At 40.4% G+C, this 20,576-nt stretch overlaps 1 protein-coding gene across 1 annotated transcript in view; it reads left to right on the top strand.

Annotated features, from left to right (window-relative positions):
• HCN4 (hyperpolarization activated cyclic nucleotide gated potassium channel 4) overlaps positions 1–17,705 on the top strand; it is a 32,361-nt gene extending 14,656 nt beyond the window's left edge. Inside the window, exons 2-8 of the mRNA XM_053465013.1 lie at positions 3,585–4,008; positions 4,224–4,385; positions 8,450–8,668; positions 10,636–10,782; positions 14,686–14,926; positions 15,380–15,544; positions 16,612–17,705. Coding sequence (XP_053320988.1) covers positions 3,585–4,008; positions 4,224–4,385; positions 8,450–8,668; positions 10,636–10,782; positions 14,686–14,926; positions 15,380–15,544; positions 16,612–17,705 — 2,452 coding nt within the window. The remainder of the gene's footprint in view (positions 1–3,584; positions 4,009–4,223; positions 4,386–8,449; positions 8,669–10,635; positions 10,783–14,685; positions 14,927–15,379; positions 15,545–16,611) is intronic.
• Positions 17,706–20,576: the final 2,871 nt, after the last annotated feature.

Below are 20,576 nucleotides of genomic sequence, written 5' to 3'. Positions count from 1 at the left end.
GCATTCCATCGCTGGACATTACCATGATTACACATGCTTTGCTGAGGGTTTTTGCTCTTAGTGATCTCCTGAATGCACAAGCCATGTTGTTGATGCTCACTGCCAACTGAAGTGTTAGTGGGAGAGCAACAAGCCAGACATGCGAGCTCTGCTTTACTACCAAACACAGCGGAGGATCAGCTCTCTGAGATATCAGAATCTGGCAGCAGTACAAAGAATGCAATCAGCACAACACCATTGTGTTATATCTATCAGACACCACAATCCTTATGTCTCTTAAGTGCTAGGGGCCAGACATCTCATCTCTAAACTAAGATGCTTCTTCCATCACAGCTCTACCTTTTCAACAAAGGCAACAAGTCTTGTGCATTGGCAGTGCTTTTATCCTTCTGTTGCCGAACAGAGATGGGCTGAATGAGCTGCTGCATGTTAATGTTTTGTGCAGGGAGCTGTCCATGGTTCTAACCTGACTGTTCATACATTATTGTCCAGACGCCGTGAGATGTGCTGCAACGCCATTCACTCTAAACAATATCTAAAACTCCAGCATTTCCTCTTACAAATTACTCTAGTGATCATAATGGAATCAGTCACAGGGAAACATTAAACATTAATTTATAACGACAATAACAATTAAATAAAGTGAATCATTTCCTCTCCACTTGCATTTAGTTTTTTTAATTTAACAAATTGTGCTTCCATGCGTTGGCAAAAGCCAATCATTATCAGTAACATGCAACTAGGCATATGTACCTGCACATACTCTCCTGTGCAGTGTGAGGGAGCTAAAAATATCAGCCAGCTGTAACCTCCTGTTACACAACGCACCTTCAAAACCCCCTCTCAAAATACTCTGTACTGACAGCTTCAAGCCGGCTTCAGACCCCCCTCCCCCACTGCTCTGTCTTCCACCATTTCCCCTCCCCAGTGACTGGAGGTGCTTCAGAGACTGACTACATCCTAGTGCAGATCAGACTGGTTCTTAACCCATTGCCTCCTGTTAGTGATATGTATAGCATCAGTACATTGACTGTCACTTTACATTGTGCTAAGACCGGCTGCCCTGCAAAGGTCACTTGATTTTATTCCTCACCCTTTGACCTTTCCTGTGTAAACCGTAACCTAATTACTGTAAAAATGTATAGCTTTAGCTGGCCTGTGAACACGACTATGATGGTAATTATGTTCATGCTGAGTATAAGCCTCAGACAAATGAGTAAACTGAATGAATCAGATGGTAATAATGTGAAGTTACTATACAGATGAATCATGTACCCCAAATGTTATTGCGATATTTTAACACCACCGAATCTACTCTAAGCTGCTGAAGTGTCTTGCCTAGGCACAAGCGATTCCTGAATAGAACAGGTTAAAGACTAAAGTGTGCGCATATGACATGTCTGCTTGGGTCTTAGCTACAATATAAAAATTTGTATGTCGTTTTAGACACAAGCAGACTGAATACATTCAACCGAGCTGGACTGCCCATATTAGCAAGGGAAAGATGGACCCTGGAGTGCAGAGGTTTAACTTTTTAAGCTCGACAGATATGAGCCTTTTCTGGCTCTTACCAAACCTGTCTCCTGAATTCTACGTGTCTTGGGCTTTGTCATCAAAAAGTGCCCCCCCCCAAAAAAATATACATATATATATATATATATATATATATATATATATATAAGCATTTGGTAATACCTCTCTGCAGGTACACAAGTCTGTCGAGTTTATATGTTGACGTGGCATTCATTTAGTTAAACAAGCAGGAATATTTATATGAAAGCTGATTGCTGGGAAGGAAAGTCTAAAGCTGCCGGCTTTCATTCTAGGCTGCGATGCACGATATCCTAGTAATTACAATAATGCCAGAAATCTCCAGTCCCTGCTATCAACAAGGAAAAGCCCTGCTTGTTGACGGAAGAGCCTCGTCTAGCGGTTTTCCCTATCCATTCCCTTGTCTAAAGCTATACACTTATGGACCCCCCTGGCATTGTGAGAACCTTCTAGAATTATGGTGTAGCAGTCAGTACGTTTACATTATGAATGGAGAATAATGTAGGCTGTTTCACTGTGCAGTTAATGCTGTAGATTTAAACAGGGTGGTACTTTTTTCATGATTCTTTTAGCACTTTGATCTTCAAACCAGCACCCCCAAGATACAACCTGACTAAGTAGGACCTGATGGACAGAGCTTTATATAAATGAGTAGATGTGATTGGTACATAAAAAGTACTGATAGTGATGCAATTGCTTGTAAAAATGTCTTGTACAGCTATTCCTGACAAAAAAAGGAGCGCACTGACATGACTGGGTTACTTATAAAATACTTTTATACTTAAAAAATACAAATAGTAATACAAACACTGTTTTTTAACAGGGCATAGGACAAATTGTAAGTGCTTGGGTCTTAATATCATATAGGTGACATCATTGGAATTGTGTAAATAATATTGGGTTATTTTCTCAAAGCAAAATAAGTATGAAAACATTAGAAGGTATGGTGGAGCACCTCCTAAATTCACAAAACAATCAATTAAAGTGGCAATTATCTTGTGCTGTAATATGTGTAGTATTGATACACAAATTGACTTGTGGCTGTGTAAACCTCCAAAAGTAAACAAGGGCAAGAACCCCTTTGGATCTCTCAGCATTTCAGTCATAAACTGATTCTAATATCCTATAACAATATCACCAGCAGCAAACAATTGCTCGATCATACAGTTAAAAGACAATTCAGTGATAGTGCCGTCAGTTTACCTGAACATCTCATCTTGTTAGAGTATTTATAAATATAATAATACAATTGCATGCATATTTTTTGAGTCACCAAAACTGTATCTAAATATTTGTTACGAATAATGCAACTGAAATAGCAATTAGTAATATATATCTAAGATTATGCCAACAAAAATCATATCTAGGTTAGGCTAAGGAAATGTTACCTAATATGATGTTTTAAGCAAACAGAAAAAGAGTATGTGGGTTTTTAATTATAATGTTTCTTCAATAAGAGTAATATTTCAAGGGAAACTGTCTTTAAAAAAATAACCTCGCTCATTAAATAACATAATACATAGTTTATCTTTAAGTGTCAATACAGGATCAAAAGTATTCTCTTCTTGTATACATGATCTATAGGGAATTCCTCCCACAGTGCTAGATAACTAAGCTTGCCTTAGAAACATTTCTTAATCTCTATAATTACTGTAAAATCTTACACATAATATAGGGGTTTTAGTCTGTAAGATTGTAGGTGTATATTATACACAAATACAAAACAACAAAATCTTTGAGAGTCTCCTTGCAAATGTATCTTTCTAATTGAAGCTCGAGTATAATATTTGACCTCATACAGGTATTATATGCAGAATTTAATAAGAACATTTAGAGAGAGAGCTTGGAACATTGAAAGGCACCATTTGGAGATTTATGATGTATCGTGACTACAGGGTGAAAATTGTTTTGTACAATGTTATGATTAAACAGCTCTGAAACAGAAATAAATACAAAATGGTGGGACTGGGCAGTGGTTCATAAAATATTACTGATGGTGCCTAACAACTAACTACCTTTTTCTAACACCTTAGGTTCTACTGGGACCTCACCATGTTATTGCTGATGGTGGGAAACCTCATTATCATCCCAGTGGGCATCACATTCTTCAAGGAGGAGAATACACCTGCCTGGATTGTCTTTAATGTGGTGTCTGATACTTTCTTTCTTGTGGATCTGGTTCTGAACTTCCGCACAGGCATCGTTGTGGAGGATAACACAGAAATCATCCTAGAGCCGCAACGTATCAAAATTCGTTACCTAAAGAGTTGGTTCCTTGTGGACTTTGTGTCCTCCATTCCTGTGGATTATATCTTCTTGATTGTGGAGACACGCATTGACTCAGAAGTCTACAAGACAGCCAGGGCACTGCGAATTGTTCGTTTCACAAAAGTGCTCAGCTTGTTGCGACTTCTGAGGCTTTCCAGGCTCATTCGTTATATTCACCAGTGGGAGGAGGTAGGTGTGTTTGCACTTGTATACGCTATGCTGCAGCTTGTGAAATCAATATCAGACATTGCTTCCACCAAGGGAGGTAACTTATTATCAGCCTGCTTCTGCACATAGTTGCCATACAAGTTATCCTATGGCTTCTGTTTTTTTTTTCTTATTTGCTTTTAATGTATACAACTGTGTATTTTGGTCAGCTTCATTTCTATAATGATCATTTGCAGATCTTTCACATGACATATGACCTAGCCAGTGCTGTGGTGCGTATTGTGAATCTGATTGGCATGATGCTACTGCTTTGCCACTGGGATGGTTGTTTGCAGTTCTTGGTACCGATGCTGCAAGATTTTCCTGATGACTGCTGGGTATCCTTAAACCGTATGCAGGTGAGTTACCTTTGTACTTCCCAAGCAAACAGGTTTGGCTTTTAAGCATTAGTATAAATTAATATGCAGTGTTTTTGTCAGTACTTGATATTATACTTTCATCAGTTCTGCTATATTGGTATACTGCAACTTAGTTTTGGAGGGTGAGGGAGTTGACAACTTGTCTTGTCACGTCTTATGAATTCTACCTGCTGGAGTACCATAAATTATGTATCGTAACATATCATTATGGTTTGCAGACTAAAAAATATCTGGAAAGACTAATGAATCTAAACATGTATAACTTGGGAAAGAGAAGATAGAGCAGGTATATGATTTAGGGCTGCAACTAACGATTATTTTCATAATCGATTAGTTGGCCGATTATTTTTTCGATTAATCAGATAAAAACATGAATGCACATTTTTCATTTATTTAAAATAATTTAATTTCAAATTATGTTAAATACAAACAGCAGAATAAAAAAAAAAAACTTTGATAAAATGCATTTCTTGTCTTTATTTCCCAACCAGCCCCCCCAATTTATGCACATTTGAGCCCAGGCTTGCCACACTGCCTCCCACATATGCCACTCCACGCTGCCTCCCACATATGCCACTCCACGCTGCCTCCCACATATGCCACGCTGCCTCCCACATATGTCACTCCACTCTACCCCCACATATGCCACTGTGCCTGATACGCCTTATACCCCCTGATACACCACTCCATCCTCCCCAGACATGCCACGCTGCCCTCCCCACATATGCCTTATAGCCCCAGATATGTCACTCCATCCTCCCCAGATATGCCGTATACCCCCCAGATATCTCATAGTCCCCTCATAGAGTCACAGACCTGTTCACAGCACACTGACACCATACTTTTATAAATAAGTACTGGGTTAATCTTCACTGCCCCCAGGATTTAGATTCCCCATAGTCTGCCCCCCCTTTACCTCTAACTGCACCTTAAGTTAACTTTATTAAATTAATTAAATTAACCCTCAGTCCTCATCATTAAATTAACCCTAAACACCCCATTAACCATAACTACCCCTAAATTAACCCTAAAGACCCCATCAACCACAACAGCCCCTAAATTAACCCTAAACACCCCATTAACCACAACTGCCTCAAATTAACCCCAAACACCCCATTAACCACAGCTGCTCCTATATTAACCCTAAACACCCCATTAACCATAGCTGCCCCTAAATTAACCGTAAACACCCTATTAACCATAACTGCCCCTAAATTAACCCTAAACACCCCATTAACCATAGCTGCCCCTAAATTAACCCTAAACACCCCATTAACCATAGCTGCCCCTAAACACCCCATTAACCATAACTGCCCCTAAATTAACCCTAAACACCCCATTAACCATAACTGCCCCTAAATTAACCCCCACCTCCCCTAACTTTCAGCAGCCCAAATATTAATTTTATACTTACAGTTAGATGAGTGTCACAGCCATGTGGTTCTGGCCTTCTGGGAGAAGGAAGGGGCGGGGCCAGTTGTGATTACAGGGAGGGACTGGTAAGTAGGAGCTGCTGCTGTGAGTCAGACTAAACGGATTATATAATGAGGGGTATTTTTCAGAGCGTTTGCTCTGAAAAAACCCTCATTTTATAATCGATAAAAATCGATTCAACTAATCGATAATGAAATTCGTTGGCAAGGATTTTCATTATCGATTATTATCGATTATTATCGATTTTATCAATTAGTTGTTGCAGCCCTAATATGATTTAAACATTTAAATGGATGGCAAATATTAGGACAAGAGGAGGCCAGAGGCTCTGACGTAATGTATAGATATGTTACTTACCTGATAGGGTAGTGAATAAGAGCAGCAGAACGTTTAGAGGTTAATACAGGGATGTATGGAATAGGCATCAGGCTATATAGGACATAAAACTACACAAAGCACCAAATATAGTTTGATGTTTTTTTTTAGCAGGAATGGTCAAACTAGATGGACCTTGTGATTCTTATCTGCTGTCAGATCCTGTATTAATACATAATTATGCCAAACTTGTTTAAATTGGTTTCATGCACTCTTCATGTGTGAAAACAGTATTATTTCCCCCCACCCCAGTGACCTCAACATTGGTAAACAGTCATGCTTATTTTGGGGCAGCCCTGTCCAATATAAATATATCCACCACTGGCAAGTAGGCTTGTAGTTTTCAACGTACCAAAGCCACACTATGCCATATTGAAAAGACGTTCCTGAACACCTGTGGAAAATAGTTGTTGATGCATATCAGTCTGGTAAGGACATGGAGCAAAATCACCCAAGAAGACACAAAGGACTCTAGAACAACATCCATTAATGCTGGTCAGCTAAGATTCGTATTTGTGAAGCTACCATCAGTAAGAGATTGATGGCAGATTGAGGTCTTAGATGGAAACCAATGCTGTCTAAGAGGAACTTGAATGGTCATCTAGCACGTGCAAAAAAAGCAACTGGATGTTCCTCAAGAGTTCTGGAAAAAAATAAAAGGGGAACTTTTGAGGAGACACAGGCTCTGTTTATAACAATATTACATCTGAGGTCGCACCTTTGGTCAGGGATGACTTGGGATATACTAAGAGAGGGGGTCTTTTAACTACAACATACACATTCTTCTTCGGGCGAGCATCCAGGCACTGTAACCACCAGGTCTCTCAAGCAAACAGAACATAGGTGCAAACCTAACTCATAGTCAAAGAAAAGGCCAAAGGGTTGGGATGTGGCAGCAAACCAGCAAAGTCAAAAGAAAAAGAAGTCCGCCCAAAGATCATCAACAAGGCTTACTACAGAAGTAAGGATATGTCGTCGGATCCTGGGCTTAAGAAGCACCCAGACATAAAATGCCTTTTTCAACCATGGCATCACCATGCCTAACCAAGCCTTGAGCAACACATTGAGATGCCATTTGAGACATAGTTTGGAGATGTTTGCTCAGTCAGCTCCTGTGCAACTTGCTGTTATTGACAGAACCATTACATTCTGGAGGAGACTATCAGGCTATCCCCCCCCCCATCAGCTGAAGTGAAACTAAATCGTACATAGAGATAATGATCTGAAACACACAAGAAAGTCTACATCAAAGTGGTGGAAAAACAAGAAATGATCCCGAATGGTCAAAGACCAAGTATGAACCCAAATGAGTTGTTGGATAACCTGGAAAAACAATAATTAAATTCCAAAGATCCATAAATATCCCTAAGGTAAAGTAGTTGTGCATGGAGTAGTGGGCCAAAGTAAGAGCTGTGTGGGTTTAATCAAGTCCCCTGGCTCTGACGCTCTAGGCCTGGGCCTTGTCGGACTAGGCCAGGATATATCACTGCTCTGATGGCAAGGAGAGGCCCTGAGGAAAAATCCCTGACCAAAGTGTGGCCTTACCTGCCTAGACCCATGTGTGGTGTCTAGGGGAAGTTTTCCAGAGCCTGGCTTAGCGGATTCTGGCACGGAGGCTGAAATTAGGCTGGTCAATCTGGGAGCTAGGCATTATTTTTGTGATTTTGTTTTGGAGTGTTTCATGCATAAATAAAAATCACGGTTTGCCAGAAATGTAGTGTTCCTGAGCCTTATTGCCCTAGAGAACTGTGCTTAAGATCCTGAAAAGTGACTTGCCGCTAACAGATTTTTGTCACAATATATATATACTGGCTTTAAATTATATTACACTAAGATTAGTTGGATCTCCAGTTAAAGAATGCAAGAACCTTTTGGTTAAACTGTAGTCAGTCATTGGTTTAATCTTAGATTCATGAGATCCATGTGGCTATGCCACATGCATGTATAAATTCCCACATCTCCTCTCCCACCTCTCCCCTTTCACCTCTCCTCTCTTCCAAGTTTTGTTCACACCAGGGTAAGTTTAAGCCCCCAAGTTAAATAGAACCTTGTATAGGTGTAATTCAAGAATCCAATAATAAATTTATTTGGTGTTAAGGAAATGTGCTGGTTTCCAGCCCAGTCACTGGAACCTTGGTTTTATATTCCATTACACATCAATAGTTGCTGCTCCTTAGTAGTTGCAATTAAATATATAGCAAATAAGCATGTGTCTTTTTCTTTTTCTGTTACAGAATGCCTCATGGGGAAAGCAATACTCTTATGCCCTTTTCAAGGCCATGAGTCACATGCTATGCATAGGGTATGGGCAGCAGGCACCAGTGGGCATGTCAGATGTTTGGCTCACCATGCTCAGCATGATTGTTGGTGCCACCTGCTATGCCATGTTCATTGGCCATGCCACCGCTCTCATCCAGTCGCTGGATTCCTCACGACGCCAGTACCAAGAGAAGGTAAGAGAAGAAACGTCCGCATAATGGTCCTTCTTCATACCAACAAACAAAGTTTTGTACAGTAAAATGCTGTACTGGGAAAAAGTTAACTTTTATCATTCTTTATCAATGTAACATCCTTTTAGTTCTGAGGGTTACCCCCTCTGGCACAGTCTGCATATATTTGGTAACTGTATGGTAATGAGTGAGTATAATCACTGAGTGAGACATGAGTGAGTATAATCAGAAACAAAATAATCAAATGTATAGGATAGGTATTACCTGAATAATATACATATATAGTCTGAATTTCTTCCAGTTGACCTATAAAAAAAGGTACCCATCATTCTCAGGGTAGGTACACTATATGACCAAAAGTATGTGGACACCCCTCCCGATTATTGATTTTATGTGTTTCAGCCACACCCATTGCTAGCAAGTGTATAAAATCAAGCAAATAGACAGCCATCTCCGTAGACAAATACTGACAGTAGAATGGGTTGTATTGAACTCAGTGACTTTATATATGATACCACCTTTGCCACAAATAAGTTCGTGAAATTTCTACCCTTCTAGATTTGCCCGGGTCTATTGGAAGTGCTATTAGTCTGAAGTTGAAGGATTTATGAGTAACAACAGCTCCGCCACTAAGAGGTAGACCACACACATAGAGCAGGTGCAGAAGGCAGACAACTGTGTGCTACCACCCTTGTGGCATTAATTTTGGAGAAGGCTCTTTCCTGTTCCAGCATGGCTGTGCCCATGTGCACAAAGCAAGGTCCATTAGGACATGGTTGGACAAGCCTGGTGTGAAGGAACTTAGGTAGACTGCACACAAACCTGACCTTAATCCACCATCTTTAGGATACTGTCAGGATTCCACCCTACTAGCCCGGACCATGCAATAATTATTTGTCATGTGTGTCTGCACACACTAGTGGCCGCTCTTCCTTCTCTGGAGCACCAGTTATTGATTGCTTGGGACAGCTGAGTCTGATTACCTGAGTGGAACCCGGCCAATATAAACTTGCCCTGCCCTTCAGTCAGGGCCTTTGCATTAATATGTTTGGCCCTGTACCTGACCCTGTGTTGATCCTGCCGTCCGCCCTGCCAAGAGACTTACCGCCTGAACTTATTGTTCCTGTCACCTTCTTTAATACATTACAAAGTATTCTGTCTGTGCTGTGTTTCATTGCGCCTGTCTGGATCATCCCTCTAGCTGTCATGCATCGTGGGGTACTGACAGAACCCCTTGTATCCCCTGCGACTGGGCTCCTACCCGACCTGCTTACCAGGTTCATGACAGATAAATTGGAACACCGACTGAGTGCCAGACCTTCACATCCAACAGCAGTGTCTGACCTCACAAATTCTCTTTTGGCTGAATGGTCACCAATTCCCAACGACACACTGCAGAATCTTGGGGAAATCCTTCCCCGGAGGTTGGAGGCTGTTATAGATGCAAAAGGGGGGTCAACTCCATATAAATGCCCATAGTTTTTGGAATGGCATGTCCGACAAACTCAAATAAATATGACATTCAGGTGTCCACATACTTTTGGTCATGTAGTATAATAAGGATTTCATTTTCCATCTTATATTATAAAAGTGTATGAGAATGGATTAAGTCTCATTCGCTTGCACTCTGTTAACATTAGATATGGATCTACAAGCCTGAGAGATATGAGAGTCTGTTATATTTACATTACCATTCCATGGAGAGATTAAACGGCATAGCAGGGATTAAACCACTCAAACCTTTTAAACATACCAAAGCTCACATTTAGCACTTTTCTAATTCTTGCTAACAACATCCTCTGTTGTTGCTTCCATCAGCAATTACCCAAAATAACTGCAACTAATTAATATCTAGGTTGCACGCAGCATATGTCCTTTCTCACACTTTGCAGGCTCGTTTCTAAACGCAGAGCTCTGCTGCCAGAATATGAATTACTAGATACTTACCACCTTCTTTCCTTTGTCCGCAGTACAAGCAGGTGGAGCAGTACATGTCATTTCACAAACTCCCAGCTGACATGCGTCAGAGAATTCACGACTACTATGAACATCGCTACCAAGGGAAGATGTTTGATGAGGAGAGCATTCTGGGGGAGTTGAGCGAGCCTTTGAGAGAGGTAATATGAAGCCATTTCTTCTCTTATCAATTCTTCTCCTAGTTACATGAGAATATAAGCAATTGATTTATTTATGTTTTGCTCAGTTATTATTATGAAATAGCTAACAATAGCCATCATAAGCATTTCATTAGCCTGCCTAATGGTGGCAACCAAACAATGACTAACCTTATGACAATTACTTGTCAAGGAGTGAAGCCGTATGAGAAAATATATTTCTGACTGGAAAAGAACCCACTGGGATGTGAGCGTAAGAATCAGCCCAGTCACCCTGTGAGTTGCCAGGTCTGGTCATGTCCATTTAACACCAGCTCTATATTGTAATAGAATAACTTGAGAGGTTGACACCCGCTATCAATTAAATCATGACTAAAATACAGAAGCTTCACAAAATCAACACAATGGTTGGTAAGAACAAGCAAGATGATGGCAATGTCTGCCATTGTGCATTCAATTCAGTTCCCATACATTTTGTTATTAAAGTTGGTTGCAAAGGTATAGATGAAATTCAGGCTCTTCCAAAAGCTTTCTTCGTGTACAGTATCTCACAAAAGTGAGTACACCCCTGACATTTTTGTAAATATTTTATTATCTTTTCATGTCACAACACTGAAGAAATGACACTCTGCTGCAATATAAAGTAGTGAGTGTACCGCCTGTATAACAGTTTAAATGTGCTGTCCCCTCAAAATAACTCAACACACAGCCATTAATGTCTAAACCTTGGCAACAAAAGTGAATACAACCCTAAGTGGAAATGTCCAAATTGGGGCGAAATAGCCACTTTTCCTCCCCGCTGTCATGTGACTCGTTAGTGTTATAAGGTCTCAGGTGTGAATGGGGAGCATGTGTGTTATTTTGGTGTTATTGCTCTCACACTCTCTCATACTGGTCACTGGAAGTTCAACATGGCACCTCATGGCAAAGAACTCTCTGAGGGTCTGAAAAAAAGAATTGCTACTCTACATAAAAATGGCCTAGGCTATAAGATGATTGCCAAGACCCTGAAACTGAGCTGCAGCACGGTGGGTAAGACCATACAGCGGTTTCACAGGACACGTTCCACTAAGAACAGGCCTCGCCATGGTCGACCAAAGAAGTTGAGTGCACATGCTCAGCATCGTATTCGGAGGTTGTCTTCGGGAAATAGACGTATGAGTGCTGCCAGCATTGCTGCAGAGGTTGAAGGGGTGGGGGGTCAGCCTGTCAGTGCTCAGACTATACGCCGCACACTGCATCAAATTGGTCTGCATGGCTGTTGATCCAGAAAGAATTACTGGAGCCATGTCCTGTGGTCCGATGAGACCAAGGTAAACTTATTTGGTTCAAATGGTGTCTAGTGTGTGTGGTGGCAACCAGGTGAGGAGTACAAAGATAAGTGTGTTTTGCCTACAGTCAAGCATGGTGGTGGGAGTGTCATGGTCTGGGCCTGCATGAGTGCTGCCGGCACTGGAGAGCTACAGTTCATTAAGGGAACCATGAATGCCATCATGTACAGTGACATACTGTAGCAGAGCATGATCTCCTCCCTTTGGAGACAGGGCAGAATTCCAACATGATAATGACCCCAAACAGACCTCCAAGACGACCACTGCCTTGCTAAAGAAGCTGAGGGTAAAGGTGATGGACTGGCCAAGCATGTCTCCAGACCTAAACCCTATTGAGCATCTGTGGGGCATCCTCAAACGGAAGGTGGGGGAGTGCAAGGTCTCTAACATCCACCCGCTCCGTGATGTCGTCATGGAGGAGTGGAAGAGGACTCCAGTGGTAACCTGTGAAGCTCTGGTGAACTCCATGCCCAAGAGGGTTAAGGCAGTGCTGGAAAATAATGGTGGCCACACAAAATATTGACACTTTGGGCCCAATTTGGACATTTCCACTTAGGGGTGTACTCACTTTTGTTGCCAAGGTTTAGACATTAATGGCTGTGTGTTGAGTTATTTTGAGAGGACAGCAAAGTTACACTATATAGGCTGTGCACTCACTACTTTACATTGTAGCAGAGTGTCATTTCTGCAGTGTTGTGACATGAAAAGATATAATAAAATATTTACAACAATGTAAGGGGTGTACTCACTTTTGTGAGATACTGTATTTTGAGATGGCATTTGACTGCTCAATAGTGTGCAAGGTATTTCCCTCGTTCCAACTCCAGCACTGGCTTGGGTGAAATTTCCATAGGGTCTTTTGAGCCCCCTACTTCTCATGTACCTTTTGGGGCCCTGTTGATTTCAGTGAGAACACTTTCCTGCCAGTGATTGGCTACTTCATACAGCCAAAACTTGCAGCATTTTTTTTTATATGTAAACCTGAAAAAATGCATATTAAACTACTTACTAGGTTAAACAAGGTGTTGAAATAACTGATATATGATTAATTTTCTGTGAAATCATTAATATGAGTTATAGTTTTGTGAGAATGAAGAAAGAAGGTCACAAATCCACTTTAATATTAAATTAAAAAATTTGCACCTTTTCAAGAAATAGCTTGTAAACAGCACATACTAGATAGGTGTTAATCTGGGGATTTCTCACGTCACCATATCATTTAAACAGCCAATACCAATGGAAGAATTGTTGAGTTGGCATAGTTTTGCGAGAATCTACCACATTATCTATGCCTTATGCAGGATTTGGTCCTTTGTAATACTTAGTGTGCTAGTAAAGTTGAAATATTCACTTGCCTGCAGGGTTTATTGAATACACTTCTTAAAGAATTTGCAACACACTACTACAGACTTAAACATCATGCGCATTTTACCCCCCTTTTTAAATTAACCAAAAATCTACATTGCCTTATAAAAAGAATTATTAACTGTAACCACTTTATTGAATTATCAAAAGATTTTGCTCTAGTGGTTTTCCTGCTGAGATTGAAAATGAACATGAAAAAAAAAAATCACAAAATGCATGATGTTTCAATGTGGGCATGCGCTGCCCTTTTTATGCCATTCATATTGCTATGTGTTTTTTCCCGAACAAGTCAACCTTAATTTCATCAGTCCAAAAAACATTTTCCCAGTAGCGCTTTGGCAAACTTAAGGCGAACAGCGATGTTAAATAGGAGAGCCACAGCCAATATTTTGCGTATAGTAGGATCATGAAAAGAGATGTTTACATGTTCCGATTATTCCTTCAAGCCTTTAGCTATTACTTTAGGATTCTTTTTTACCTCATTGAGCATTCTCCGTTGTGCCTTTGGAGTCATCTTGGCTTGGTGTGCACTCCTAGGGAGAGTAGCCACAGTACTAATTCATCTCCATTTATAAACAATTTGTCTAACTGTTAATTGATGAATATGTAAACTCTTTGAGATTACTTTCTAACCCTTTCCAGCTTTATGCAAATGGCCATCAGCAGACACTTCTTGAGAATAGCAAACTCAAAAAAGTGGTTTTTTTATGTAAAAGTAGCTCTAAAACATCCCGTTTCATTGATTGGACTCCAGGTTTGCCATCTCCTGACTCCAATTAGCTTTTGTTGAAGTGATTAGCCTAGAGGTTCACAGTTTTTCCAACCAATAATGTGAATTTTTTAATGATGTATTCAATATGGACAAAAACAATACAATAAACAATTACAAATAAAACAGATTGTGTTTGTTCATTAGGGTGACTTAGATGAAGATCATATAATATTTTAAGACAAATGTTAAGCTTTTTCTTGCCACGTACTGTGAAGACAATGTAGCTGCCCAGATTTGCCTATGTCATAATTACATGTATATAAAAATTACTGTTTTGAATAGGACTTAATGTTATTTTCACTACTGAGCGAGTGTGGGCTAAACTATGTAAAGCATTCAAGACTATATTGTGAATATTTGAAAAGCAAGTGTTGAATACATGTGGTCATATACCTAATTACTGTTGAAATGTTTTGACCTTGTTTTCTTTTCTTGCAGGAGATTATTAACTTTAACTGTCGCAAGCTAGTGGCTTCAATGCCACTTTTTGCCAATGCTGACCCCAACTTTGTGACTTCAATGCTGACAAAGCTTCGCTTTGAGGTGTTCCAACCTGGGGACTATTTAATCCGAGAAGGGACTGTGGGCAAGAAAATGTTCTTCATACAACATGGCGTTGTCAGCATCTTGAGCAAGGGCAGCAAAGAGACAAAGCTTGCAGATGGATCTTACTTTGGAGGTATATAGCAATTACAGTTCCTAATAAGTTAATAGGATATAGGGCTTGAGCCAATAAGAAAATGGTTTGCATCGTAAACATCTTCCACCAGCCCAGAGTAAGACAATAAAACAAATCTAACTGAATTTGCATTAATGTATTGTGATTATCCTATTTTAAGAGCCAACATTTTGTGCATCAAAAAGTCACATATTGACTATAGAACATAATACATATATGAAAGGATGAGACATTTATGTCACCTTACCAATACATAGTACAGATTGTCACCTGTCACCATCATCTGTTTAATTTAAAGGCACTTAGAAGGATCAGTAGATAAAATAAATCCTTATATCTGAGTACAAACACAACAAAGTAACCCTATGGTAAACAGTTTTATGTAACATTTCTGTTTGAGCCATGCAATCACTTAATAAAAACACTTTGTTTGATATTTTATTCTCCCCTTAGAGATCTGTCTTTTGACACGAGGCCGGCGTACCGCAAGTGTAAGAGCTGACACGTACTGCCGACTGTACTCTCTTAGTGTTGACCATTTCAATGAAGTTTTGGAGGAATACCCTATGATGAGGCGTGCCTTTGAAAGTGTTGCACTAGATAGGTTGGATAGGATTGGTGAGTATTATGTCCCATCTCCCTCTCCCCATGCCTTTTTATCTTTGTCGTCGTAACACAAATTACCTTGACCCAAAATCTCTTTTGGGATGCGTCTCAGTATGTGAATGTATAACCTATTATATTACTATGTTTAGATCTATATCGTACTCTGTTCTGATAACAGAGTTCTGATAATTTAACGTTCAGAACACCAGTAGACCTCTTGTTTTAAAGTATACATTCCAGGTCATCAGCCCAAGTATAAAGTCGATTCCAAGGTACTGTGGTCTAGATCTTGTTCAACAATTCTGTGAAATAGACACATGCATTATAAACATACTTATACCAGTACCCAGGAGGACATTAATAAAGAAAAATAATACTTTAGTTTGATGGCTCAGTCTATTTTAGTTAAGCGCTTTCAGGCATTTTAAGTGGAGTAACCTACATTTTTTTTGTTTATGTTTACCACATGACAGGCTTTCAGCTAACTTTTTATCAATGATCAACAGGTACTCCATTGTCTATATAAGAGTACACATAGTCCGCTGTAACCTCAAGTTACTAGGCCTATACACTTCTGTAACGGAGACCGGTACTCTGAGTAGCTCTGCTGTACAAAAAGCGACGTGTTATGACGTCGGGACCCTGAGCGTCAGCATCGGAAATTTCCCCGGGAACAGTCTGTGCAGTAGCAGAGCCAGAGTTCCATAGCCGCGGCTGGGTAAACCCCGGTCCTAAAGATTGATAATAAAACCAGGGTTCCCAAACGAGCTCCTTCTCTGTAAACGAGACATGGTTTCCCGGTCACCCTGTGCCCTCCTGTAAGCACAGGGTTACTTAGACAAAAGAACATATCCGCTGCTGGAGAGCAGTGCCGACTGCCACTTCTCCCTGGAGTGACACTGGGGAGTGATGCCGCCTGCATCCCCTCCCTGATCCTCCTGCTGCCGCTTATTTTTTCCTGTATCATCACCAGGAATCTTAATCTCTATAGGGGTACATTTTATTATTATGATCAAATTCATGTATTTTGCTGTAGCTGTAAGAATCTCCATATGCTGATTTTGTTTTTCTGTATGCAGGCAAAAAGAACTCTCTACTCTTGCATAAAGTACAGCATGACCTCCGATCTGGAGTGCTCAACTACCATGAAAATGAAATAATACAACAGATTGTACAACATGATCGTGAGATGGCTCAGGGACCCCGTTGCTCTCAAACAGAAGATGATACTTCAGCAACTCCTCCAACTCCAGTCATCTGGACTCCCCTTGTACAGGCACCTCTACAAGCTGCAGCTGCTACCACATCAGTGGCCATCCCTCTCACTCACCAGCGCCTGCCAGCTACCATTTTCAGACCTCCCACATCTGGCCTAGGAGCAACAGCTCGTGGATTCCGTCAGCTTCAACGAACCCCTTTCCCCTCTCACACACAAGGTGCTGAACTGCCAGTATCCCAGCCATCTTCGTTCCATGTGCACCAACTGGCGGGCTTTTCTGCAGTGGGCTGTGTGAGTCCTAGGCCCCCACATTCAATGTCTTTGGTGGAGAGGTGCACTTCTCAACAGCCTATGTCTCCACCAACTGCAGTAGAGTCTATAAAGTGGGAGACTAGGGCAGACACCTCTCCCAGTTTCCTTAAACATGACCTACCACAGTCAGACCAGCAGCTCCCTCCTCCCTCTTCTGGACAGTGCCAGGTTCTGAATACCCATTCACAGAGTCCCCCTTTTCTGGGAGGAAAAGATCCTCCATGGGTGTTACCCCCTCCACTGCAAAAATCTGACTCCCCTGGGAGCTCTCCCTCAGCTCTCAGTCCTGGCCTTGCCCGGACCATTCAGGTGTGCGGTTCTTCGCGATCTCTTCTCCTTCCTCATACTGTTTCCATGTCCCCTCAAACAAGCAGCTGTGTCTCACTCCCCCTCAACAGGCTCAGGCAAGATGGTCGGCCAATCTCTGTGTCTCAACCTTCCTTGCCCCAACCAATTCCGAGCTCTCCGCACCTTCCGCAGCAATTCAACCCCGATTTCACCCTGCTACCAAGAGTTGGTAGCCCAGAATTATCAGGCCATGTGACGTTGCCACGAAAAGGTCCTTCAGAAGTAGGATTTGGTGTAAGAGGTTCTGGTGTAGAGGACCTACCTGTGCCCTCCAAACTTCCTAGTAATCTATGACCACTTTTATTGTTAGAGGTCTGCAGAATGTTAACCATTTCCTAGGCAGAGATCTGCACATAATTTCTTTATTTATGTCCACCCTTCTGAATACCAGCAGAGGCCTGCTCCATTGTTCTAGTGCTGAAGGGTAGCAGACTCAGGGGAAATGTGAGCAAATAGTTTACAGTAATACTGTAAGATTTATGAATTATAAGAGTTATTTTGAATCAACACATCATAACTGCTTTAAAAGTCAGTAAGGGTGGTATATTTCAATGGTTCTCAAAGCCAGTCCAAATGCAGGTTTATAGAAGCTCCTAACGGGAGTACTAGTGTGTATTGAATGTCTCAGGCACCCTGAAGGACCGGTAGTGGTATGCTTGTCCTTTTATGAGGTGCTTCTAGGACTGCCTTTAAAAAACATTGATCTTACGTTTAAAGGCTGTCTACCTTCAGCTTCAAGCTTTCAAAACGTGTGCATCTTATTCTCACTCTTTAAACTTAAAAGCAGAGGCAGTGTTTCTTATTTCTGTTAAATCCCATATCAACAGTGGGCGCAATTGAATAAAACCGAAGTGCTAGTTAGGTGGCCACCTTTAAAGAAGGTTGCAAGGTACACAATTCCAAGTGTCTGATGGTATGTAACAGCCAAAATTAAGGGAATGAGATTATTAATCATAACGTGGAGCTCCTGCAAGAATTGATACAATCAAAATGACAAAATCCTTCTACATCTGAATGATAATTCACGTGGTGTTCATGTCCTAAGATTAAACAAAATAGCCTAGGAGAAAGACAAATTATGGCTACAGAACATTATATATATATATATATATACATTCTAGAGAATTATTTAAATGTTGTGATATACCAGAGTTTCAAATAATTAGGTAAGATTTAAATTGACCCAGGCTTCCCATAGACTAATCTCAACTCATCCTAAACTCCAGCTCTGTGCCAGAGTCAATTCAGTGAACCAAAGATTAGTACATTAATGGACACCATACCTACTTAAAAAAGATTCCTACTGCTCCATTAAAAATACTTCTGCTAGTTAAGTGAACATGGTTTAATCTACTTATAATGGGTAGTAAGGTGAGTTGTGTCTTCTTGGGCAGTACACATAACATCATCTGTGGGGGATGCATATAGCATTGCTCGTGTTGCCCTATTGACAATGTTCAGTTACAGTCTTGGGCACACTTCGCTGCTCGAATAGATTGTATTCACAAGCTTGTAAGGTTGGTGAACTAGATGACACCAGAATCAACTCGGGTAGATCCTATGGATTGCTTGAGAGGTTGTTCCTGGATAATTATAGCAAAACAGAGCTTCCATATTAAATTAATGTGAGAATATGTCTATTCTGTAGACTTTGAAATCTATTACTTTTGAAATTCTCCCATTAACACTAGTGTGTGTTGTGTGTGAAATACTGGTGGGGAGTACTGAGAATGGGCTTGATCTGAGGAATGAATATGTTATTCGGTCCTTGGTCTTGTTTTATATTCAGGATAGCCATATGCACCTTGACATCTAATAGATGATGTCTGACATTTAATAAGAAGTAGTGAACAGCAAGATAAACAGGTTAAAGGTGGCCTATCATTCATTACTGAGCATTAGAAGTAAACTTTAGTAGTCATCAAGTGCCCCCTGGTGAGGTTTTATAAATATAAAGCCTAATTGCAAATATTATCTTGATGCTAGATTTATGTTTATACACACACTATGTAGTTCAACTATGTTTTACATTATGAGTCTAAAAGTTTATACGGAGAGGAATATATACTTATATTCCACCTATATACTATATACCAGATATCCATCGTGTCTTCAAGTAACAAATATCTCCATGTTTTTTTTTTCTTTCTTCATTTGCTGAGTAGGTGTCCACTGGTTTGGATGGTAAAAATGTTCACTTCAAAAAGCTTTAGCAAGAATGCATTCAGAACTCCTCTTTTTTCTGAATATTGAAAACAAAACAAGACAATACGTAATTGTGAAGTTTGTGTTTTACATAAATATTAGGTGCTTATAACACCGGGCTTGGTTATACTTTTAAACAATATTTGAGCTCATTTCTGGTGCCTAAGGATTGTACCCTGGGCTGTCATAGACTTTTGTTGACTTGAATTGCTAGCCACAAGCTTAAACATATTAATTTACTACATAAGTTTATCATCTTTCTAATTCTGTATGAGACAGTCAGAAAAAAAGCAACCCTAAAACATTGTTTAGACATTAACAGTTTGACAATCACCAGATGGACATTCAAATTGCCATTTAGCTAGAGGCTTCTAATCAATAACGAGAAATGGCTTCTACCCTGCATCTTTGCAGATCTTTTAGCAACAAGCGTGTATAATTTGGTGCAGAAGTTATGGTTTGGCTCACATTGGTAGACACTAAAACATAAGCCAAGTGTCCTCTCCCAACAAGACAGGAACCTCCTGAACTATTGCAATAAGGACTCCCTTGTTGGGCCAGTGTTCTACATCTCACGTATTAGCCAGGGATTAGACAATCCATTAGGGTCTGGAAAGATGAATTCTTTTTATATTGCAGGAACTAGAATTAAGCAGCACAGACATCTGGGGTTTATATTTGCTTTCTTCTCGTACCTGTCACTTAATTTTGAAAGCACATTATGAAACACCATCCATTGGAACCAAGTTTGTATGGTGAGTTAGAGGGACAACCACAATGTGGCTTGCCTACATAAGCAATATTACATAACACGTATTGTCTGCTACAGCTGCAACCTTAGTCTCATGCTGATCCCAAATATACACTTTTTTCAAACATTGCAATAAGGCACTGCCTCGTAATGAGCTATGCAATGCAGACACTCAGTTTAGAGAGTGCCTTATTGCTGCTGAAATACCA

The sequence above is a fragment of the Spea bombifrons genome, chromosome 4 (assembly GCF_027358695.1).
Source record: "Spea bombifrons isolate aSpeBom1 chromosome 4, aSpeBom1.2.pri, whole genome shotgun sequence".
Lineage (NCBI taxonomy): Eukaryota > Metazoa > Chordata > Amphibia > Anura > Pelobatidae > Spea > Spea bombifrons.
Note: the sequence above shows the minus strand (reverse complement) of the source record. Positions and strands in the feature narration are given on the sequence as shown.